This window comes from Crocodylus siamensis, chromosome 4 (assembly GCF_052110815.1).
Source record: "Crocodylus siamensis isolate JL-2025a chromosome 4, ASM5211081v1, whole genome shotgun sequence".
NCBI lineage: Eukaryota > Metazoa > Chordata > Crocodylia > Crocodylidae > Crocodylus > Crocodylus siamensis.
In genome coordinates, this window is record NC_143398.1 from 167,908,586 (window position 1) to 167,934,289 (window position 25,704).

Consider the following 25,704-nt stretch of genomic DNA (forward strand, 5'->3'; position numbering starts at 1 on the left):
AGAAAATACTCTTGATATTTCTAGTTTTGTTCCAAATTGCATTATTTCATTTTTAGACTCAAGTGATTTATTTTGTAAGTACAAGCAACTCATAACATGGGATCACACACACAGATGATCAAATTAATAATTAATGGGACTTCAGGAGGGTTAGTAACAGTCCTCTGCACCACTTAAATCCCATTCAGATGCTCAGCAAAAGCTTTGTTCTTTCTCTCTCTGCACAGGACTGCGAATAAATTAACCTATGAATGTGGCCTGTTCCTTTTCTAGCATGGTGTTCCCAAACCAATCCTGGTTCTGATGAATTCATTTTTCACAAATACAGTATGTAAGCAGATTTTAGCCTATGAGTTGCTTGTGTATTGCTCCCTTCAGCACTTTGCTATTCATGGTAGCATGATCAGCTTAGTAGCACTGCTTTTGCTTCACATTTGGATGGCAAATATTTTAGACAGGAAAGGAAAGAATACTCAAAAGTGACTAGTGAATCCTTGCTCCATGCTTAGATAGTCTCATTCACATGCCAATATCAATTTTTCAGTAATGAGGGCTAAGTAAGTATCTGGATAGATGAAAACTGGAGCCACTGATACATTTCTGTGAACTGTTACTTGGATTACAGGCAGGTTTGCTACTGATAAAAGAGGTGAGAGGCAGGTCTATAGCCTGACCTTTCATTTTCAATGCACAAAGCGTGAGCTTCATGCTTATCCCAATGCCTATCTGGCCACTTATTACAGCAAAACACCAGTTTTTACCTGTGTGTTCATAGTTTGAATAGATTCAACCAAAACAGTAAGCCCTTTCCACTCCTTCCTGTGTGTTTAATTTTATTTTATTTTTTATCCTAGAGTCATAGAATCATAGAAAATGAGAGTTGGAAGGGACCTCAGGAGGTTATCTAGTCCAACCCCCTGCTCAAAGCAGGACCAGCCCCAGCTAGATCATCCCAGCCAAAGCTTTGTCTAGCTGGGTCTTAAAAAAGTCCAAGGATGGGGCTTCCACCTCCTCTCTGGGTAGCCTGTTCCACTGTTTTACTATCCTCCCAGTGAGAAAATTCTTCCTGATATCTAACCTAAATCTCCTTTGCTGCAACTTGAGACCATTGCTCCTTGTTCTGTCATCCACCGCCACTGAGAACAGTCCAGCTCCATCCTCTCTGAAACCACCATTCAGGTAGGTGACAGCTGCTATTAAATCCCCTCTCAGTCTTCTCTTCTCCAGACTAAAAAAGCTCAGTTCCCTCAGCCTCTCCTCAGGAGTCATGTGCTCCAGCCCCCTCAACATTTTTGTTGCCCTCTGGACCTGCTCCAATTCTTGTTAAGCTTGTCTAACTCTAAAAGTATCTTCTGATTGGCTAATTCAAATGTTCTTTGTCCTATGAATTAAATCTGGAAATCAGACTGAGCTGGATTGTAGCAGGGCACTAAGGTGCCTGCTACTTGTAGAGCCGGGATAACTACTCAGGTGTTGGTTGCTAGGGCAACCAGAGGGAGCCAGCAGTCAGCTGACTGGAAGGGGTAGGGCCTGGCTCCCATTTAAACCCCAGGGCTGAGGCCAAGTAAGGAGTCTTCTGCCAGCAGCCAAGGAGGAAGGAGCTCTCCTAGAACAAGCAGAGGGGAGAACGCAGACTGCAGGTACAGCCTGAGATTTGGGGAAGGATGGAGTACCCCTGGTATGGCAGGACTAATGTTGGAGGTAGATGGCTAAGATTTACATTATAGCCCAGGGGCTTGTGTTTTGTTTGCTGTTGTTACCACTGGCTTGGGTGAGGCTATAAGGGGATGGAGGAGGCCTCATATGGGGTCCATGGCAGCATGGAGACCTGGGTGCCAGAGAGTGTGCAGTATTGGGGGGGGGTGCTGACCCCAAATGCCAGAGAAGTTGCTGTATTGGGGGTGTGCTGACCCAAGCATCAGAGAAGGCACAGCATTGGGGGTGAACCAACCCTGAATGCCAGAGAAGGTGCTGCATTAAGGGTGTACCAACCCTAGCGCCAGGTAGGACACAGCATTGGGGTGTGCTGACCCTGAGCCCTGGAGAGAGGGGCCTGCAAGAAGCCCCAGAGAGAGGGGCAGTGATTGCTGAGTGCCAGCAAGGTGCAGGGCATGGTAAAGGGGTGGTTGGAGCCACGCATAGCTCATAAGGCTGGGGTGCACAGAAACACCAATTACAGAAATGGGGCCAGTGTACGGGAGGAAAACTGTGTCCAGGGAGATGAAGAGGCAGCTTCCCTATTTTTTTTTTATATATATATATATATATATATATATATATATAAAAGATGTGGTGGGCAAGAATTGAGCGTGCTTTGTAGACTAACTGGACACAGTAATGGGCATCAGGGGAGATCATGGCGACCCCTAGGATGCCCTCCTGTTGCATGGATCTTCCATGATCGTGGAAAATGTCAAGTAGCCAAAATTTGGGTCTTTGTGAGACTGAAGGGAAGATTTCTAATCTTCTCATTTTATGGTTATCTTTAACAAAGCTACTACTGGTATTTGTTTTCACAACTTATGTAAGGACTGTAGCACAGGCATATTAACTAGGGCACAAACTACATTTGATACATCTGGTGACATCCATTATGGACTTATACTAACATTCTTATGCTAAAACTACAATATACCACATAGACTGTGTGGGGTGGGCCCCCCTGATTGCTCCCCTACCAGCCACTTGCTGAGAGAGCACTTGCTGTTGGGGGGGAGGGGGATCAGAGTGCTCATGCCCTCCCCAAATTTGGCTGTGCTGCATGCGGAAGTGCTGGCACTTCCACTGCTGCCACTGCGGGAACCTCCCCTCATCCCCACTGGGGGACCCCACCCCAGCCATGCTCCCCTGATTCCCCCCAGACTCAGGAGGCACCAGTTGCCCATAATACTAGTTAGTAAAATTTTCCTACCATTGGACCTCCAGCCATGCACAATTCAAGTAACAACACACCTTTTGAGCATGGGCTGGGCTTCTCACTGAAAAAGCAGAAGAGGGATGGGCAGGATGTTACTTACAGAAATAGTATATGTTGAAATCAGTAGTGGGCTTCCTCTCACCTGTCATACATGGCAGTTAGCAGCCTTAGAGTCAAATCAGGGGCTTTTGGATCTACTTGGCCTGGTTTGTCTAACCTGGCACTCTGAAACAGCTCTTTCAGCAATGAGCAGAGCTGCTGTACTTTCAAAGAGTTCTCCTTCTGGCAGAGGTGACATGGAAGGATGTGCTGAATCAGGGAGACATCAGTCAAGTCCACTGTAGGGAAAATAAAGAGGAAAATTTAGTGAGAGTTCTTCTGATTTTATTGTAAATGTAAGCTGGACATTTATTAAATAAATGCATTAATTAGACATGCCTGGAAAGGCAGCCCACTTGCATTCTATGGAAAGGGGGAACATCCGTCAAAGGATCTTTCACTGAATTCAGCAAAGTGTATGAGAATATAAAGAAAGTCAACCACAATTTCCCAGTCCTCCTTTTAAAATAATTAGGCCGGAAAAAATACATTGGTGATTTCTGTAAGATGCAATTTAGCTCTGGTAGAGAGTTGGGGCAAAAGTGGATGATGCACCATATGAATGTTCAAAATCAGATGTATGTGGATTTCAAGTTCTTTGTCTTTGCCGCTAGTTTCCATTCCATGCCCACCGTTCTGAAGGAGCATGAGAAATGCTTTGGCCAAGAGCACAGAGGCAACCATGGGAAACTAATGTTCACAAAGGCCAGCCAGGACTCTTAACTTTTCTGAAGGTCTCAGCCAACATAAACTTGAACCTCATCAGTAGAATAACATAGGAGAAAGGCCTGAATGTATTACTCAATCACAGTTTTGAATCACTAGTGTGTTTTTATAACTGTGAAAAAGACTAATGTGACATATGTTAATGCCATTGTACAAGACATGGGTGGAATCTAGAATACTGTATACAGTTCTGCTCATCCATGTTCAAGAAAGAGGCAATCAAACATGTTCAGAGAAGGGTTACTACAGATTAGAAACATGTCTTTTCTCTAGCAGAGATATGTCTCTCCTATCAATGACTTTGACTGGATTGTGTTAAGTGTGGTCTAAACTAAGGCTATGGTTATTATCCCATTACCTGGATTCGTTTTTTATGAGCCCCATGTCCCTCAATGGGTTAACTGCTTTGTTCTTCACTCTCCTCCTCACCTTGCCTCTCTCAGCAGTGCCTCTTTCTTTTTCCTCCCCACCCTCCCTATCCTTTGTGTTCTAATCACTGCTTTGTATTTAGCAGCTCTGCTTCTGGCAGTCCCTTCACAGCATCTGATAAAGTAAACCCTGGCTTATGAAAGCTTGTGGGGTCTGTCAGAAATGCAGGGCCCTGCTCTACCTCATGGCACTGTACATAAAGCATCATGAGTTAGAGTGCCTCCTTGACCCAACAGATGTTTGCTTGTTGGGTTGGGGGGCGGGAATGGAGCTGGCTTGCTTGCACTGGCCCTACTGGCCAGCGTTTGGTGGCACTGGCCAGGACCACCCCTCTCCCCAGCCCCACCCCCCTCCCAGCTCCAGGAAACTTGGGGGCCCAGCCCAGCTCACCCCAATACCCCAGCCAGGGTAGCTGGGCTGCGAGGTGAGGGGCTCTGTTCCAACCCCCTTCCAGCTCAGGCCAGGCATAGCAGCCCTGCAGCTACTGCTGTTCCTTTCACTCCCTCTGCACTGACAACCTCACCACCATCCATAAAATTAACTCCCAGGGGAACACAAGTGCCTCAAGGTGTTCTAAAACAGAGAGCCTTAATCTGTTACCTGATTAGAGATTAGAGAAGGGTTAATTTTGGAAGTGCCAATTGGCCATTTTAGAAGTGCTTTGCAGCTGTGCACATGTGTTTGGGTCATGGCTGTAGAGCGCTCTCAGGAGCCAGATTGTGCAAAACTATAAAGAGCAAATTTACCATGCCTTATTTGTAACAATAGTTGCACGTGTTCCGAAGATGGAAAAATATTTTAAGGATTGCATTACTGAAACCAGTCAAAACCAAGGTTTAATTTGTTTTGTTTTTTTAACTATGTTTAATATTATTTATATTTCAGTACAACCCAGATAGACATAGGATATAAGAGAGGAAGTATTATTGTTACCCTTTCATGAAACCTAAACAGAGACATAGGGAGCTTAAGGGCTGAATTGTCTAAAGTACCAAGCCGGTTCAGGATCTTATGTTACATTCACTTGCAAATGACATACAGCTACTTCTCACTTAATGTTGTAGTTACGTTCTTGAAAAATGCGACTTTAAGCAAAATGATGTTAAGCAAATCCAGTTACGTCACAGTAGTTACCTACTAGCAGGCAGTGGCCAAACAATGTTATAGCCAAACTTTACACCACTTTAAACAAGTATGTTCTCTAATAGGTCAGCTATGTAATAACAAAAAGTTGTCCCAGTTAAGTGAGGAGTACCTGTAACTAGTTTTGAAAATCCCAGTTGGCTCTGCGAGTCTGGTAGGCTTAGGAGCTGAACCCAGATTTTATGATTCCCAGCTGCATGCAGGAACAGAAAAATCATTGGTGATGCATGGGGGGTACACATGTACCCTCTGAGATTGGTGCACCGCTGACACTACCAGTGGCACTTGCGGGTGCTCACTGCTCACCCCCCCCCCTTCACTGCCAACATTGCCGCGGCTGCCTGCAGGAGCTCCCCACTCACTGTCACCACATCCCCACTGCCGCTGCCACCACCTGTGGGTGGTCGACATGCCCCCCAGCCTCCAGGGGCATGCATTGTTCATGAGAAAAACAGTCTTCCTTCATAGTTGGTAGGGTCAGAAGGGACCTGAGCAGATCATCAAGTCTGACCCCCTGTCATGGCAGGAAAGAATGCTGGGGTCAAACAACCCCGGCAAGGTGATTATCTAGCCTCCTCTTTGAAGACCCCTTGCGTAGGAGAGAGCACCACTTCCCTTGGAAGTTGGTTCCAGATCCTAGCCACCCTGGTTGTGAAGTTGTGCCTCCTGATATCTAGCCAGAATCTACTCTTGGTCAAATTATGGCTGTTATTCCTTGTTACTCCTGGTAGTGCTTGGGGGGGGGGAGGGGGGACAGGGACTCTCCCATAGCCTGCTGGTCCCCCTTGGCCAGTTTGTAGATGGCCACCAGATCCCCTCTCAGGCTTCTCTTGTGGAGGCTGAACAGGATGAGGTCCCATAGCCTCCGCTCATAGGGTCTGCCTTGCTGCCCCCTGATCATGTGAGTGGCCCTCCTCTGGACCCTCTTGATGCTGTCCACATCCCTCCTGAAGTGCAGCGCCCAGAACTGGACACAGTACTCCAGCTGCGGCCTGACCAGTGTCGCATAGAGGGGGAGGATCACCTCCTTGGACTTGCTTGTGATACACCTCTGGATGCATGACAAGGTGTGGTTAGCCTTCCTGATTGTGTCCCCACATTGGCGGCCCATGTTCATTTTGGAATCAGTAATGACACTAAGATCCTCTTCTGTCTCTGTGCTGACTAGAAGGGAGTTCCCCAGCCTGTAGGTATGCTGCTGGTTCTTCCTTCCCAGGTGCAGTACGTTGTATTTGTCAGTGTTGAATCCCATCCTGTTCTCATCCGCCCACCCCTGTACCTGTCTAGATCTAGTTGCAGCTTGTCTCTCTCCTCCAGCATGCCCACTTCTCCCCACAATTTAGTGTCACCCGTGAATTTCACCTCCTTGTCCAAGTCGCTGATGATGTTGAACAGCGTGGGCCCGACGACCCCATTGCCCACATCCCTTTAGGCTGAAAAAGACCCATCCACCACCACTGTCTGGGTGTGGGCCTCCAGCCAATTAGTGACCCATCTGACTGTAGGCACTGAAGCCACAGTCACCTAATTTCTTAATGAGAATGGGGTGAGAGATGGTGTCGAAGGCCTTCCTAAAGTCCAGAAAGACTGTCCACTGCGACACTTGTGTCCAAGGATTTTGACCTGGTTGTAGAAGGCCACTAGGTTGGTCTGACAGGATCTGCCTCTAATGGACCTGTGTTGGTTGCCCCTAAGCATGTTCTCCCCTGCTGGTTCCTCGCAGATGTGCTCCTGGATAATTTTCTCAAAAAGCTTCCCCAGGACCGAGGTAAGACTAATGGGCCTGTAGTTTCCTGGGTCCTCCTTCCTCCCTCATTTGAAAATGGGGACCACATTGGCCCTTTTCCAGTCTTCTGGCACCTTGCCAGAGCACCATGAGTGCTCGTACAGCCTGCAATGACCACTGCTAATTCCCTCAGCACTCTGGGGTGGAGATCAACAGGTCCTGCTGACTTGAACACTTCTAGACCCACCAGAAGTTCCCTGACTAGGTTCTCACTGACCCTAGGCCTGGCAGCACCTCCCTTGGGTCCATCGGGGATCCCAGTGGGGGGGATGCCCCAATCCCTGCTCAAAAAGATGGAGGCAAAGAAATTGTTAAAGAGGTTAGCTTTGTCATCTTGTGTAACCACCAGATTTCCAAGCGTATCCTGCAGAGGCCCTATGTTATCCAGTACCTTTTTACCCCCTATGTATTTAAAAAAGAACTTCTTGCTGTCCTTGATCTGGGTTGCTAGTCCCACTTCCATCTCCACCTTAGCCTTCTGTGACCATCAGGCTTCGAGTGGCCTTCACCTGGGTGATGGACGTTGAGTGTTCTCCGGACTCGCATCTTTGGCCGAGCAGGTGTCTCCTCCATGACTCGCCTTCTCCGCTCTCCCCTGCCATGACTTGTTGGTTCCTCAGTGGTTGGGGACAGCCATCTGGTTTCCTCAGTGGACCACGGTTCACCTGACAGCCATTCATGGGGCTCCACCACCCCTACACCCTGGCCTCACTCCACCTCATGTGCAATGTTCTCCATTGGCCTCAGCCCCTTCAGTGGAGTGGTGCCCTTCTGCCAGCCACCCGTTATGACTGCTTGCCAACATGGGATCAGTCCTCTTGGCTCTGTCTCTACCCCACCTTCCTTCTTCCCTCCAGCCCCTTCTCTGGGGAAACAAAGAAAAACCTCTGAGGCTCTCCCCTCAGCCCCTCTACTCGGAGAAGCTCACAAAACCATCCCCTCCTCAACCCCTTCACATGGGGAAACAAAAGAAACCAATCATCCAAGAAACCCTAGACTCAGGTCTGCCTCTTGGCATAACTACGCCCCACTCCTACCCTTTTCCTTCCCCTCTAATTTTAACGTAGCGCCTAATATCATCCGCCATCCCTGGGAGTTCTTCCCACTCCGCTGCTGACCCCGCTGGAAATGGCAGCAATACCTGCTTCAATAGCAACCACCCCGGGGCTCCTCTCGGGGTCTTTCCCGCCGGCGTGGGTCCCTGCTCATCCTGGTCACTCTGACTCTCCCACCTGGGATCCTGTTGGGGCTCCAGTCCATTCCTGGGTCCTTGTTCGGGTCCGGGGTCCCTGCTGCCTGACGTCTTCCCGCCCCTGGCTCCCAGTGGGACCTGTGGTGAAGGTCTCCTCCCTTCCTGGGTCTGGCCGGGGTTGTCTTTCTCCCCCTCTCCCTCCTCACCTCTTCTGTGGCATTGGCCTCCATTTTTTTTATTTTCACTGGCCAGCCTTAATTGTATAAACAAGTGGCTGATGAGCTGAGCGGGCTCTTCCATTTGCCCCTGCTTCACCATGCCTCCTGCCATGGGTGAGTGTTTGGTTTTATCGTTTGTACGTCCCTCCCTAGGACACCTTCCTAACAGTCCCACTACAATCTTGGGCAATGGAAGTATAATCCTTCTTGGTGATGGCCCCTCCCTTCCATTGGGTATACAACTTCTTTTTAGCTTTGAGACATTCGTGGATGCTTTTGGTGAGCCATGGGGGCTTTTGAGCACTCCTGCCCCCTTTGATCCCTCTGGGCTTATATTACATTCTTAATATGTCATAAAGGTATTGATGCATGTTTTGCCCATTCTCAGGAATAGTTTTTTGTATGAAGGGGTTGGTGCATTCAGAGGGATAAAAAGATAAGCAAATTCCAGGGGTTCCAGTGCAATGTCCAACTTCCACACAGCAAATTGGAAATGAAGTAAATGCTCAGCAGTCTACTCAGTAGCTCTTTCCCACAACAAAATTCCCTTTGACTTCAGTGGGAGATTTGCCAGGGTAAAGGGTCAGGAGTACTGAATAGAACCTTTCTGGTGTATAATATTTTATTTTGTTGTTAATATTCATGGTAGTAGTAATAATGTCTGCAAATTACCCTATGCATTTTTTGATTCTCTTTCCAATAAATGCATTCCTAAGAAATAGATCTAATTTTGACATTTAACAAGGACAACAATACATAGATGAAGTTCCATATTGCTGGCAACTTTTATGTTGTGTTGGCAATATTACATGCTATAATAATAATCTAATTAATCTGTGTCTCTGAAAAAATATAATAGATCTTTATAGACCTTTTTTAAAGGGAGTTTGTTTGAATTTTAATAGTGGTAGAGTAATCAAGTACTAAAAGAAACTGTTTACTCTTGCTATTGTAATAGATCTCTTTTCAGTAATAGCAGTGAATTATTATGCTCCTCAACCTTCCCTTGTCTTTTTCCATTAGAAAGCCAAGAAGATTGCTAGGATACCCTGTCCCAAGTAGCCATCCCTTCCAGTATTTACTACTACGTGTGAAGGGGTGATGTTTGTAACCATCTGCTTTAACATATATGTGATGAATATCTGACTTCAGCATCTTGGTTTAGTTACAATGCCAGGCCCATACATCTGGATTTATGGTTAAAACCAGGGCTTGGAAAATCTAGGTTCTGCTCTTGGCTCTGCTGTCTCTTGTGACTTCTGACTAGTTGGACTGCAATGCATCCTCATGAAGAGGACAAGCACAATACTTCTTCTGCAGCACTTAAATCCCATTTGTTTTTGGTTTTTTTCCCCCTCTTGCCCCCAGAATAGGACTTAAGTGGTAGATAATCCTTTTGTAGCCTCCTGCTGCTCTGTGCCTACTTTCTTCCTCTGGAATGGGAATGATGATGATTATTTCATGGGAGTGCTATGAGAGAGAGTTCATTGGTACTCTGTTCATTCACCATGATGAGCAGTGTCTCTGAAAATCTCAAGCCTATAAGTAAAAATAAAATGCTGCCATAAGCAATTCCATTGACTTTTTTTTTTAAAATAGAATTACTCAGGAGATGAAGCCTGATGCTTCATAGTTTGTGTGCACAAGATTGGGCCCCAGGAAAATAAATCAGTGCCTCTGCTGCTCCTTGTTTGGCAGTAATGCTGAGCTGCTTTCTCAGATCTGTTGGCAAGAACCTAGTAATTGATATTTCCCTGGGAACTGATCCTCCTGCTCCCCTTCTCCCCTCCCCAGTACTTCATTGTTGGGGGAAGCAGGTTTCTGGTTTAGGCTTTATTTCATTGCAGCTGGTTTTAAGAGCCAGGGCTATTTAAATGTCCTCCTCCACTGCCTTTTTATTTTAATTAGAGCTCACAGAAGATGTGTGAAATGGATGACAATAAGTCTCTTTAATTTTTTTTTTTTTTTTAAGGAAATATATTTTCTGCAGGGGAGTTTGATTATTGAAAATATTTTGTCTTCAATAAAACCCCATTGTTGATGAGGTGTGTGGGGTTGTTGTTGTTGTTGTTGTTTTGTGTTTTTGTGGGGAGGTACGGAACTGTCAAAACTATGTTGACCAGGTTTATTAACACTTATGTTATAACAGAACACATAGAAAAGATAATCCGCATGGTGCATTGGGAATCCTCTCTGTTAGAATGACAATATTTGGATTTTTCCGGGAGCGTTGAATCTGCAGCTGAATAAAGGTATGACCTGTAGCCTAGCAGAGCTGCTGACCACATCGCAGAATGATAGCTAAGCCAGCCATTTGCTTATGCTAAGTAATCATCTTAACTGTGTCAACCATTTTCTGAGGAAAAAACAAGAAATGAATCCGTGCAAGTCTGTGTGCTGTGAATGTGGTGACATTTTTAGGAATGTGGAAGATGGTACAACATGAGACAGAAAAACAGACTGGAATGTGAAACACCATGTAATTGGTAACAGAATCCGAGATGAATATATACAAAAAGGTAAATGAAGATTGGTGAAGAAGCCTCCAAAAGCTTCCAGGTTTTGGTTAAGTCTGCCCATTGACTGAAGAAAAGAAGTTAAGGTCTTAGACATGCACTCATAGCAAAAAGACATGTAAATAAGTAAAATGCATAGACCATTTCATGCTAATGAAGTAAACAGTGAACGGAGGCAGAGCTTGAGATGGGAGGAAAAATGGGTGGAACATAGGAGGAACAAGGGTAGAATGAATGGTAAGCATAAACCAAAGTGTATAAATGTATGTGTGTGGGGGGGGAACTATTGTTTAGGGCAGGTCCTCAGTTTGTTTTTTGGGACCTGACCCAAAGCTGTCTCCATTCTGAATAAAGCTGTTGTGAGCAATGTGTGCTGGTGTTTGCTCCCTGCCTGCTCTGTCTAAAGAGTAACAGGACCCATGGGCAATCGGATCATCGTCTCCCTAGTCGTTGGGTGCCACATGGAGATGGGGTCTAACACTCTCGATGTTACAAAGGATAGGGTCTGAATTCTGCTGCTGACTCTGCAGTTGAGTCACTGTATCTTCTCGGCAAGTCAGCTGACCTCTTTGATTCAGTTTCCCCATTAGCAAAACTAGGATAAAAATATTTAGCTTCCTTTGGAAAATGCTATATGAGTGTCAGAAAAGCACTGGTTCCTGTACAGAGTATAATTGTCCATTTGTTCACAAACAAATTTGTAGTGTGCTCCAGAACCCTTTAAGGGAAGAGTATTGGAGAAAGACAAAGCAGTGTTTTAGTTCAGACTGTGACTTTTTTTTTTTCTTTTTATCTTGCTGGGATCCTTTGACCCTAGCTAACTTCCTGCCCCTGGGGCAAGGGCTGGATTTTATAATCTTCAAGGTCCCTTCCAGCCCTATTCTCTATGAATTTTCCAGATTCCCCTCCCAGTCCAAAAGTACAGAAACTTCCTCATCTACTTACATTGGCAGAGAGTTTGTACTGAGCGTAGCTTCAGGGCTGTTCTATAAACTGAATTCTGGATGTCACTCAGAGCCTCTGTGAATGAAAACACAAATATGATGGGTTGGTTTATGCCGGGGTGGGCAATTTATTTCAGACAGAGGGCCGTTTACTGAGTTTTGGCAAGCCATTGAGGGCTGCATGACAGGCAGTCCGGCAGGTAAATATTTATTTTCTACATTTTTTAGGGGCCCCGCAGGCTGGATAGAATGGCCTGGCAGACCGCATCCGGCCCACAGGCCACATTCTGCCCACCTCTGGTTTATGCCCTCCCTCCATTTCATGACTACTACATTTAAGAGAAAATGGAAAAAAAATCACCATGGAGGAATATGAAGGAAGCAATCAAAAGCCTAGCTTATGAGTCCTATGCTTGCTCTGATTGCTCATCCCATGTCTCCCTAACGTAGATTAGAAAAATGCAGAATCTTCTATGAGGGTTCAAAAAGTAACAACAATTTTGAAATAAACTCATTTTGTGTCCAGTGGAAGCTACGCAGCTGTGGGGAATGGTGATTGTGACATTTGTTGAATGCACCCACTGTTTTATAACTACAAGTACAAGCAATATGGTCCAGCAAGTGATCATTACACACGGAATGCTTTACTTTGAAATTGCCATTACTTTTTGAAACACCCTTGTATTTTAAAGTACAACTAACCTTTCAGATGTAGTGACTGCATGTGGCAGGGCACTGTGTGTGCCTGCCACTTTTAAGGTCCTGGAGCTGGCAGCCTCCAGGTGCCTAATGAAGGCAGCTATTTTAGGCTCGGGGCTAACAATATAAACAAGGCTGTTTGGCTGTTGGGTGTCAGGCAACAACATCGCCTGGCCTGAGGGCTGCTGTAGGGGATGGTAGGAGGCTCCTGGGCATGACCTAAAACTGCACCCTGCCGGGTACCCAGGACTGGCCTGGCGGGGCTCTCAGTGTTGCAGGAGCCCCCAGGAAATGCCAGGCCAGTGATCACCCCAGTGAAAGGCGGGTTTGGGTGCCTTAACCCCTAGCTTCCCCCTCCCCCCTACCAGGTAGGTTACTCCTTTATTGTAGGGCCCAGGGGGTGGATCCCTAGAGAGAGTGAGGGACTAGAGACTCAAATACTGATCAAGATAGTACCCTTGACTGGCCCATGCTGAGGCCAGGACCAGACCAGTCAAAAGGGCCAGGGGCCCACTGTGAGGGATGCCCGAGAGCTGAGGGCCAGGGGTCCCGATTGGCCTGGAGGTGGGCCAGGGCTGGTAGCCAAAGATCCCAGGAGGGGACCACACCTGAGAGGGGAAAATGGCTTCAGGGAACTACATAGTCTGTATGAAGGTGGATGAGGCCACCTGATGAGGGGGATCTGTTTAGGGTCCAATCAGAAGGAGTCTGGGGCCCAGTGTGGGGCCAGTGATGACAGGAACACCTAGATGCCATCTGCGAAGCTTGGGCTGTGGTGTAGGGGAGGAATGGAGCTGCAGATAGCACCCCTGGCATTGGGGCAGAAAATGGGCAGCCTCCCGCTTTAATTATATCTATCAATTTATTATTAAGATCAAGGCATAGTGGGTGAGAAAGCGGGTGGTTAGCCCAAGAACAGGTGGGCAGGCCACATGGAGATCAGCCCCGAGCTGGCCCCCTGTTACACTGCAGTATAGTGTAGAGTTTGCAGGATCATAGAAAAGTAGGGCTGGAAGGGACGTGACAAAGTAATCTAGTTCAGCCCCCTGTTCAAGGAAGGATTAGGTTAAATAAAGCATCCCATACAAGTATTTTTCCAACCTGCTCTTGAAAATTTTCCAAGGATGGAGATTCCACAATCTATCTAGGTAGTCTGTTTCAATGCTTGACCACCCTCATAGTCAGAAAGTTCCTCTTAATCTCCATCCTACATTTCCTGCACTGCAACTTGAGATCATTGCTCCTGGTTCTGTCTCATGTGGCTACAGAGAAAAGCCCATCTCCATCCTCTCTATTTGTTATCAAATCCCTCCTCAGTTTTCTCTTCTCTAGACTAAGGAACTCTAGTTTGTTTAGCCTTTCCTCATAAGTCTCACTTCCCAGGTCCCTAAAATAATTTTTGTTGCTCTGCACTCGACTTGCCAAGCTATCTATATTGTTCTCAAAGTATAGGGCCCCAAACTGGAAATCATACTCCAAGGAAAGCCTCACAAGCACCGAATAGAGTGGAAGAAACACTATCCTTGATTTGCAAGTGATAATCCTGTTAATATAACCCAGTACATGTATGCTGTTGGTCTTTTTACAACAAGAGCATACTTTTGACTGACATTCAAATTATGGTCTACTGCAGTGGTGCTTAACCTTTTGGGCACAGACAAGTGGTACAGGGCCTATCTGTGGACCAGATTGGGCTCTGGGGCCCAGTATCACCCCCTCCCACTGGGATTGGACCCTGGGGCCTGGTGCTCCCCCTGCCTGGCCCTCTGCACTGGGATTGAGTGCCAGATTCAGGACAAAGGACTTAACTCCTGGGTCCATGGGTCCAGAAATTTGGTGGCAGGGGAGCAGTGTCACCGCTTCCCTGTTTCAAATTTCTGAACTTGTGGGGAACCCTCCAGACTGGATGACATAGCACTGTACGCCAGATCTGGCCCATGGGCCAGAGATTGAGTAACCCTGGTCTGCTGAACCCTCCAGGTCCTCTGCAGATTGCAGCCTAGCTAGTCATTCCCCAGTCTGTATTCGTGCATGCAATTATTCCATCCCCAATGCAGGACTTTGCACTTGTTGATCTGTCCTTGTTGAATTTAATTTGGTTGATTGCAGACCATTTTTTTTGAGTGTATTCAGGTCATTTGGGATCCTAGCCCTGCCATTCAAAACATCTGCAACTCCACCTAATTAGGTGTCATCCACAAATTTGTTAAGTGTACACTCAGTTGAATTTCACTGATTTAATAGACATTAGGGGCTAGAAGAGATCTCATGAGTTTGAGTCCAGCCCCACCGCCATAGGCAGGAGTTACCTGAACCAGAATTTAGATTCTGCCAGTTTGAAGTTGAATTCATCTTGGCAGAATAAATTAGTCCATGTCAAAGGTAGTCTACCAGCACTACCTGAGTTAGGTTAGGTATCTTTATACAACAGAGCAGTCACAGAAGGAACTGCAGTGTATAGATAATGGTAGAAGAACTAGCACACGCATCACTGGAGCCAAACATTGGAGGTCACTATTTTAGGAGAGGTACTGGAGAGAGAGAGAACTCTAATATTATAACTGGCCAAAGAATTTCCCCTTTAGTCTCTGGGGGTTGGAAACTAACTTTTCAACCAAATAGAAATTTGTGCAGAAAAAAACTCTGTTTTTGCTTAAGCTTTTCAGGTTTTTGTTCCCAAAAAAACACTTGGGTTTAACAAAAATATAAAAACTTAAGAAACTCTTTTATGTTGAACATGTTTGGGTTTTCCTCAGCAAGTTAGTAGATGACACCAAGCTGGGGGAAGTAGTAGTTATGGTGGAGGGTAGGGCTAGGATTCTGAGTGATTTAGACAAATTGTCGGATTGGTCCAAAAGAAATCTCATGAGGTTTAATAAGGACACGTGCATTCTCCTGTGTCCTGGGGTGATGAGGGAAAAGGGGTAGAGATCCCTTCCCTAGCATGGGGGCTGCGGGGAAGCCCCATGGCACTGGGAAAAATCCCTTAGTAACCCCACAAGGGGGAAATACTTACCACTGGCAGGCATGCCAAATGGGGAACAGCAGCTGACAGACAAACTGCCCATGTGGTTCACCAGCCACTTGTTTCATAGAGTTAAGGTTGGAAGGGACCTATTAGATCATTGAGTCCGACCCCCTGCCCTAGGCTGGAAAGAGTACTGTCTGTCCAATCTCCTTTTAAATACTTCCAAGGACGGGGACAGCTCCTCCCTTGGAAACACATTCCATATTTTGGCAACCCTCACTGTAAAGAATTTTTTCCTGATGTCCAGTCTGAATTTGCTTTCTTTCAGTTTGTGGCCATTATTTCTAGTTACTCCGACAGGTGCCCTGGTAAACATTGTATCTCCTATTTCTTCTTGACCCTACCTGTTGAGTTTGTAGGCGGCCATGAGATCACCTCTCAGCTTCTTCTTGCAGAGGCTGAAGAGGTTCAGGTCTCCCAATCGGTCCACATAGGGTTTTTTCTGTAGGCCTTTAACCAGACAAGTGGCCCTCCTCTGAACCCTCTCCAGGCCATCCACATCCCTCCTGAAGTGCGGTACCCAAAACTAGACGCAGTACTCCAGCTATGGCCTGACCAATGCTACATAGAGGTGAAGACTCGCCTCTCTAGACCTGTTTGTGATGCACTTACTTATGCAAGAAGGGGTGTGCTTAGCTTTACTTATTACCTCATTACACTGATGACTCGTTCATTTTGGAGGCAACTACAACTCCAAGATTCCTTTCTGCAGTTGTGCTACTTAAAATGGTACCTCCCAGCCTATAGGAGTATTGATGATTTTTTTCCTCCCCAGGTGCAACACATGCCACCTATCCTTGTTAAATTGCATCCTATTCTGTTCCACTCACTTCCCTAGCCTGTCCAAATCGGCCTGGATTTGTTGCCTGCCCTCTAGTTTGTTTACCGCCCTGCATAGTTTGGTGTTGTCAGCAAAATTGGACAGGGTACTTTCTACTCCTTCGTCCAAGTCACTATTGAAGATATTAAATAGTACCGGTCCCAGGACAGAGCCTTGGGGGATACTGCCTACATTTCTCCAGGTAGAAACTGACCCATCTACCACCACTCTCTGGGTGAATCCTATAAGGCAATTTTCAACCTACTGGACTGTGTAGTAATCCACATTGCAACTGTCTAGTTTATGTATAAGAATTGGGTGCAACATTATGTCAAAGGCCTTTGTTTATATGGCTGGGACCAGCACAAGGCAGTGACATCATCAGAGGATGCCAGCAAGCTCCAATAAGAGCCCATGGTAGAGAGAACACTGGGGGTACACCAGCTGAGAGGCAGCTGGGCGCTCCCCCCAAGTGTAGCCAGAGACTCTCACTGGAGGGACCCAGGATGGGACCCTGAAGAGAGGTCCACTCCATGGCTCAGAGGGCGAACCAAGCCTGGACCAAGAATAACACCTAGGGACAGATTGTCACAGTGCATGTAGGACATGTGAGTGGGGCAGCAACACTATGCCTCCCCAGCACTTTGATTCTTTTCTTATACTTTTGAATTGCTCCTAAGGTCAGAAGGCAACCACTCACTCTTCCTTGGAGCCGAGGATTGAGGGGCCCCCAGAGACTCCAGGCTAGGACACATGAAGTTCAGCAGGCCATACTCTGGCCCATCGATGCATAGTCTCTAGGCAGGGATGAGCCATTTGGGTATAACCCAGGCCCACATTAATGGTTTTAAAATAGAAAATCCCCACACGCAAGGCAGTGTGCTAATTCAATGCCACATTCAGGTTGCCATACTAGAAGCATGGGTCAGGGTCATGCCAACAGGCCCAATGACTGAAGTATACAGGCCAGCTAACATCCAGCTGAACACTGCTGGCTGGCACATGGAAGGGGTGTAGGGGAGGTGGAGCCCCAGGAATATCTGCTGGTGACATCTCCTAGCAAAATCCCAATTCCAGGGGAGCCTTCCACTCCTGAAGAGAACAACTAGTCATGGTGGGTGAGTATCAGGGGTCTCCATGGGGAGGTGATGCAATAGCAGCAATAGTGCCCAAGGGGAAACTAGAGGCAGGACAGGAACAGCTGGTCTTGAGCTGTGCGAGAGCGGCCACTCAAAACCCAGCAGGTACAAAATGGTGCATAGGCCAGGAACTCAGAAGAGAACCTGACCGTAGGTGACTCATTTGCCGTGCAGTTGGCAGTAATGGCAAATCCTGACCTCCTAGGGCAGACTCTGCAGGCACTCAGATTCTTGATGTTTACCACCCTGCATAGCGGGAGGTAGCCCAGCACCAGAACTGGCTGCAACATAACTTTTCTTTCTTCAAAATGCCTAAAGTGACCCAGGAAGATGACTCAGGGGCCTACATCGAAGCATTTGAGCACAATGCAATACAGGTCAGGCTGGATAAGGGATACTGGACCAGTCAACTCGGGGGCCTTAGCTGTAGGTAAGGCACAGGCCACATACAGGGCAATGCCTTGAGATGAAGCTAATGACTATGACTGAGTTAAGGTGGCCATCTTGTAGAAGAAAAGACTGAGGCGGGATTTGATAGCAGCCTTTAACTACCTGAATGGTGATTCCAAAGAAGATGGAGCTAAACTGTTCTCAGTGTTGGCAGATGACAGTACTAGGAGCAATAGTCTCAAGTTGCAGCAAGGGAAGTTTAGGTTAGATATTAGGAAAAACGTTCTCATTAGGAGAGTGGTGAAGCATTGAAAGGGGTTAACTAAAGAGATGGTGTAATTTGCATCCTTGGAGTCTTTTAAGGCCTGGCTTGACAAAGCCCTGGCTGGAATCATTTAGTTGGGGATGGTCCTGCTTTGAGTACAAGCTTGAATTAGATGAGGTCCCTTCCAACCCTAATTTTCTATGATTCTGTGTTACCTCCTTTTCTTTTGCCAAAGTGTGTTTTCAAAAAGCCGTTTAAAAAGTGATATGGAGCAGCAAAAAAGGGTTAACCCTCTTACCTCCTATGTGCCACCTTCTTTCAGAGTTGCAAACCTGAGAAAATATTTTATTCTACCAACAATTTGAAAACTTTTTACTGACAGCAAATTTTTTTTACTGACATGTTTTACATAATATAAATGTAACCCTTTTGCCAGGCCTGACTTATTGTTTGCTCATTCTCCTTTCCTTGTAAATTGTATATCCCTATGATTCAAGTACAGGAGACATTCCTAGATAATGGAGGATGTAGGTAAAATGTGAACATGTATAACTGAGTGGAAGTAGTTCACAAATGTTTCCACTTGCTTCCTATTGAAAACAACTGACTTTTATAAATTGGTTCCTGTTACAGGGAACCCTAGCCCCGTTATCAGAAAGTAGACCAGTTGCTTTAAGACCAGAACTTTCTGGGCACAGCCTGCTGGCAGGGTAGGGGTTAAAAGCTGAGCCTGGCCAGCTAGTCAGGTGACAAGAAAGGGGCAGGCCAGAGCTATAAAAACCTTAGTCTTGGCGGTAGTTAGGGGCAGCAACCAAAGGGGAAGGAGGTTGTGCATGGGAGCTCCACAGAGGCTTAGCTGCCAATCTGGCTGCTGTGAGAAGGGAATTCCTCTCAGATAAGTGGCAGCTGCGCCACGGGGAGGAGCATCACAGACAGCCAGGAAGCAGAGGCACCAAGCCATGAAGAAAATGTAAGCTGGCATGCTGCCTTGTTTAATTTATATTTTTTTTGTGTGGTTATAAACCATTGACCTACTGTGTGCATGTGTGTGTGTAATTTGTTGATTGACACTGGTGGCTTGTGGACAAGGCTGTAGGGGAGGAGGAGACCTCATTAGCACCAAAGGGGCCTAGTGCACCAGTATGTGCACTTATATAGGGCCAGCCTGTCAGAGCTGGGTGGAGGACTTTTAAGCTGGGCCCCTGTGGGGGAACCTTGGCTAGTAGCCGAGTTAAAAGAAAGGGTGTTGCCCAAGATTAAAGAGCTAGAGCCTTGGAGTCTAACACTATCTGGTGGGTTTAGACTGGTAGACCTAGCTAGAGAAAGACATGGGACAAGGCCTGTGGTGGCTGAGAACCCCAACATAGAATTACAAGAGGCAGTCTACCACTTTTTTAAGAACATCTAAAATGATATTTACATCAAGATGTGGCAGGTGAGCAAAGGCGGGATATGAGATGAACGAGAGAAATGAAACATTAACATCTGGGGTGCCCCTCATGGGCAAAAAAAAAAAAAATGCCGCTGGGGAGGGCAAACTGTTACAGTTCCCTGTAAATGCCCCAGTCTAATAATAATGGTCAGCAAATTAAGGGCTCTGCTGGTTCACATATTCTTCCCATGATAAACGTATCTCTGGTCTGCTATCTGTATCTGTCTAATTTTGTTCTTGTCAGAACATGTTGTGTGATGTTACTTGGAGAGGTTATACAGACTAATGTTCTATACTAAGTAATGCAACATGGGAAAGGAGTATGGTTTTCCTGGCTTGTAGTACAAGCATTCTTTCTTGAAGAAAGAATCCAAAATCCATTAAAATAAATAGAAAATTTCCCTTTGATTTCAGTAGCTGTTGGACTGGACCTCAAATCTTTATTCTGTTCCTGTAATAAGAAATATGAATGCAAGAAGTGGTATGACTGAATATGAGCCTTTTGCAGGATTGTACTCTGAGTTGAGGAATTTCATGTTCTCATCCAAGATCTCTCAAACACATTTGCTGTGGGTTCTGTTAGCCATCTGCTATTAATTGATTTCTGAAATATTTTACCATATTTTGGATTCAAGTCTATCCTTATGGACAATCCACAGCCTTAGTGTTTGTTATCATAGAGCTTTTGGTACCAATTATGTAATATTTCCAAAATCAACCTGGGAAGTATCCAAGTCAAAGACATGATAAGAGAAAAAGTCCAAGTTAAATACAAAACAATGATGCTCCAGCCTGTGAGAATGAGAGGGCACCTTACAAGGCACAAAGAAAACCCTCTACTTTCTCACTTGTGGTAAAATGCAAGTCCATGCAGAAAACCAATAAAGGCCTTTGCTTCATTAAGGTTATAGGCTGATAAACAAATTATACTAAATTAATCTGTGCATCAGCTACTTTGTGGCATTGTTTCATGTACCTGCTCTATCCTGCATTAAGTGAAAGCTACTCCGCAAGAACTTAGGTCCATTGCGTTCAGAGGTAAACTGTTACAAATCATCTTCCATTTGCAGAATAGTGTGGATATATTAATATTCCTGTAGAGCAGGTGACATGAGGTAAGTCCCCTGCCTTCATCTTGGAACAACATATGCAATTCATACACTGAATCCCATTTAAGCCCAATTTGGAAGGCCTGCATGTGACTTAACTGGAACCCAGTTCTTTTGCAGAGCTAGGGTTTAGCTCAGGAGTGGGCAAAATACAGCCTGTGGGCCAGATCCAGCATGCCAAATAATTGGATCTGGCCTTCAGATGGCCAGAAGCTCTGGCCTCTGCATGGTGCTGGTGGGGGCACCACTGCTTCTGCCCAGCACCATCAGGCATCTGAGTGTGGCTTCCACCACAGTGGAAAGGTGGCAGCATCAGCTGTGGAGGTAGAACCTGCCAGCGGCATCCACAGCTAACACCTCTATCCTCTCGATGTGGGAGAAGCTCCGGCCCAGATCCCCAGCCTGGAACCTGCTGGCAGCATCAGCTGTGGACCCAGGCAGGAACCGCCACTGTGCTGGGTGGGCAGTTGTGTCAGCTGTGGACTAGCAGGTTCCTCATCGGAGCTCTGGAACCTGCTGGCTACACCTGCACCTGACACTGATGCCTGCTTGCTGCAGCAAACTACAGCTCTGGTGGGTGAGGAGAGGAGGATATGGCTCTTGACAGGTCCTCAAAACTCATTAAGTGGCCCTCCAGCCAATATAATTGCCCACCCCTGGCTTAGATGGACCTTAAAAGACGATTGGCCTGTGTTGGCTTTTTACAGAAGGATAGCTTTCATCCCAAAACTGCTTGAGTTTTAGAATGGCTTAGAAATGGCTTAGAAATCATTAGTTCAGAGCAGGGGTGGGCAAAATGCAGCCCAGGGGCCAGATGCCGCCTGCCAGGCCATTCTATCTGGCCTGCAGGTCCCCTAAAAAATTTAGAAAATTAATATTAATCTGCCCTGGGCTGCCTGTCATGCAGCCCTTGATGACTTGTGGAAACTTAGGAAGCAGCCCTCTGCCCAAAATAATTGCCCACCCCTGGTTTAGAGGGAGATGCTTTAGGAAATTGAGAATCGGAAACAACCAAGAGATGAACAGCCACAAAGCACCCATGTTACAGTGGACTTTTACTATATAGTGAAGAGGTTATAAACGAGCCAAAGGGGTTTATTCAGTAGTGTAACTGGGTGAGGAGGAAAGGCACGAGCCTTGGGCATTGAATTAGAGGGAGTGCCAGAATGGTACCCCTAGATCTCACTAATCTTTGCCATGGCATTCCTGTACCCCTTGCTGGAGGGGCCAGGTTGGAGGAGCTGCATGCTGGGATACCCCAGGCAGATAAGGTCACCCTCCTTCCCACTGCTCCCTTGCTATTGCCACTGCCTTGCAAGGGAGTCTTGTCCTGGGCACAACTCACTAGTTATGCCTCTGGCTTTATTGGTGCATTATGTTCAGTATGCAAGACAGCAGAAGCTGGATTCAGGAACTACTGCATTTAGGGGGACTGCACTGGGTTGCCCTGGGATATTGCCACCAGGTCTCAGATTCAGAACTCATTACCATGGCTGAGCCTATTAAACCTGAAAGTCCTTTAATATATAGCTTTGCTTTTATAACTCTTTACTGGTGTAACTTGCTTTAAATTACCAAACTTGCTTAAACTACCAGTACATCTGAGTTGCCTATTTTGTCCTCACACTGGCTCCTTATGCTTTCCAAATGATTATCCATTAGCTTTGCATCTTACTTCTAGGCCAGATGTAAATAGCAGAACAAATATTGCCTGTATTTATAACATGGGGAGCACAGGCTGGTCTTCCATGGCACTGATAGGAGTGGAGCTTTTCTCTTGCCAGAACAAAGGTTCTGAGAACTGGATGGTGGGATTTCTCTTGTGAAGGACGGGAGGCAACTGATAATATTACTTACCTTGCTGATCTGGATCCATTTCAGGAAGGCTTGGGCTTCCTGTAAAGAAACAAACAAAAATATGGCACCAGAGCTCCTAGACGAGGACAATAGGAGCTTTTTAAAATGGACATTTTTGTCTGATTCCCATAATGGATGTATTTGTGAGTTGGAAATAAGTGAAAATGACATACAATAAGGTATTACCTTATGAGGAGTCAAGTTCTGTTGCTACTGCATGCAGGGGATTTCCATCAAACACAGAATAATTAGCCTGTTTCTCCTCTTGCATCAGTGTGAAAAAGAAGTAACCCTGGAAATCCTAACCTCATATTATAGAACAAGTGGAGCCAATCTGCAGCATGGGTGCCACAAGTGGCATGAGCAGCTTTTGCATGTGGCACATGATAGACTGGGGAAGGGACAGGCAGTACATTGGCAGATAGGGTAGGGGGCAGAAAGTGGAGCATCAGATCAGGCAGGGAACATAGAGCAGAGAGCAGAGCTGCAGCATAGTCAGGGAGCAGAAAGCCGAACAGCAGGTCAGCTAGGGGGAAGGGATTAGTGGCACTCAGGCAGGATGTGGGGCTAATTTGTGGCATGCCTGCCAAAAAGGTTGGCCCCCATTGTTATAGAAGACTCGGTGCTAAGGGGGAGGATGTGCAGGATGGGCTCTTGCACCATTTGGTTGTCCTGTGATGGCAATACCAGTCAATGAACAGTAAAGAAACCCAGGAGGAAAAACACAGCTTTATGTTTGCCAGCCTCCAAGGCTTATTGATTGCCCTCACTCCAATAAGCAATTCAACTTATTAGAAGTTTCCAACTGGAACAAGACTTTCCAGCTGAGCTGCTCTTCTTTCTTTTCAGAGAGGTTGGGAAAGTAGGCGAGAAAACACATGCATACACTTACCTTTGCAAACCACTCCTGAAGGTAGTAGTCCTTATGTCACTGAGAACACTGGAGACTTCAAACACTGTTCTCAGTTTACATGTCAGGAATGCATTACATTAAATTCTCTTATTAACAGTATAACTGGTCTTGTGAGGTTTGTCTTTTAATTTATGCATTCATATTTTAATAACACAGGGCATACTAGAACTGTTAAATTACATGAAGCTTCAGGAACAGGGGATGAACATGCCTATATTTGGAGCTGTTTCAAAGGGGAAATGTTTTAAAAGGGCAGCAGCTGTTACATTTTAATTGCTATGTGTTGACAAGCTTGAAGTGATACAAATGCAGCAAAATGGCTCCAACTGTAACATTTGAACACCTTTTGAAATGCCTCCAAAGGTGCATGTATCCATACCTACAGTATGTACAGCTCAAAGTGAAAAATATTAAAGCTCATTTGAACAAATACATGACTTAACTAGTCAGAGTTAGAAAACTTAACTGGAACATTAATAATAAATATGACATTAAAACTGAACATATCCAACCTTCTATTTATATTATATTTTCTAGTCATAGTAATTGACAATAGGGCAATCAAATAATAAACGAAATAATATGCAAGCCAGTTATGAAGCACAAATTAAGTGATCTGTAGTTATTATTTGTTCTGAAAAATTATTGTTTGATTATAGATGTTTTGATTGGTAAAAGCTGCAACTCTGTATCCCATTATTTTACTAAGATATTAATACTTGAAATATCATAACATAGAATTCTTTAACTTCTTCATTGTTTGGATCTTTTGAGTATATTTTAAAACAATTCTATCTCCTTGCAGTGGCAAATCAACGGCATCCCCCTGCTTTACCCATGGCAGGTTGAGGTGCTTTTGACGTTTCAGGCATCATGCCTGGTAGTTGGACAAGAGGGTTGTTCGCTCAAATAGGTTAGACAATCACTTGTCTACGATGACTTAGATGGGGATGATCCTGGCTTGAGCAGGAGGTTGGACTAGATGATTTCCTGAGGTCCCTTCCAGCCCTACTTTCCTATGATTTTGAAATATAACAATTCTTACAACACTCCTTCCATGAAAGAAGTATCATTCTCTTATCCTCCTTATCTCAATGTTACTTTACTTTCTTCCTTACTAAAGTTTATGCTCCTGACACTCAATTGAGATTTCCATGATCCCTTTCTACACTAAAACACTAAACAGGTCCTAGGATTGGAATAGTGCTACACACTGCTGTACAGCGGAAGAATCACAATTAAATCAGTTGGGGAACTGCCAGGAAAGCTGAGGGTCCATGCTAGTGGCTCGGAGTGTAAGCGACTAAGGCAGGGTGAGCAATTATTATGGGCGGAGGGCCGCTTACTGAATTTTGGGAAGCCATTGAGGGCCACATGACGGGCAGCCAGGGGCAGATAAATATTATTTTTATAAAATTTTTAGGGGCCCCATGGACCAGATAGAATGGCCTAGCGGGCTGCATCATGCCCGCAGGCTGCATTTTGCCCACCCCTGGACTAAGGAGACGTGTAATGACCCAAAAGCTGCTTCGTTGCTTCTTCCTTTTCATGGGACCTAGCTTTATATAAACACAGCTGTTGCATGAATTACTTCTTTGAGTTCAATGGAGTTTTATATAGTGAGCACAAAAATTATGGCTTGATGCTGTGCAAGGATGAGCATTTTGATTCAGCCAAACATTTAAGATCATCCTTCAAGTTAAATGCTTAAAGTTAGGAGGTGCTTACAGGTTTTATATTGGATTGAAGTAAGTGGTCACTTTCTTATAAGATTACGGCATCAATCTAGTTTCTTTACATCAGCAGCACATTTGCTTTAAACACATAATTAACACACACGTACCTTATTTGTTATATATAAACTTCTGCTTTTTAAAGTGACAAGCCCAACCCCTGATTGTTCTGGGACTACTCCAGTGCACTGAGCAGGATTTGGCTAATTTAGCACTTCTATATAAAATGGAATCCTAATAAAGTAAAAGTAATATGTTAACTGCTAACTAGCTTATAAATAAATAGGAACAAAAAGGCTAACTAAGATGTTTTAGTTTAGGGGGGGAAAAAATCTCCAGTCAATCAGCT

At 45.5% G+C, this 25,704-nt stretch overlaps 1 protein-coding gene across 1 annotated transcript in view; it reads right to left on the reverse strand.

Moving 5' to 3' along the window:
* Positions 1-24,494, reverse strand: part of DYTN (dystrotelin) — a 64,202-nt gene extending 39,708 nt beyond the window's left edge. Inside the window, 4 exon segments of the mRNA XM_090041680.1 lie at positions 3,060-3,255; positions 11,972-12,046; positions 22,710-22,748; positions 24,458-24,494. Coding sequence (XP_089897806.1) covers positions 3,060-3,255; positions 11,972-12,046; positions 22,710-22,748; positions 24,458-24,494 — 347 coding nt within the window.
* Between the last annotated feature and the right edge of the window lie 1,210 nt (positions 24,495-25,704).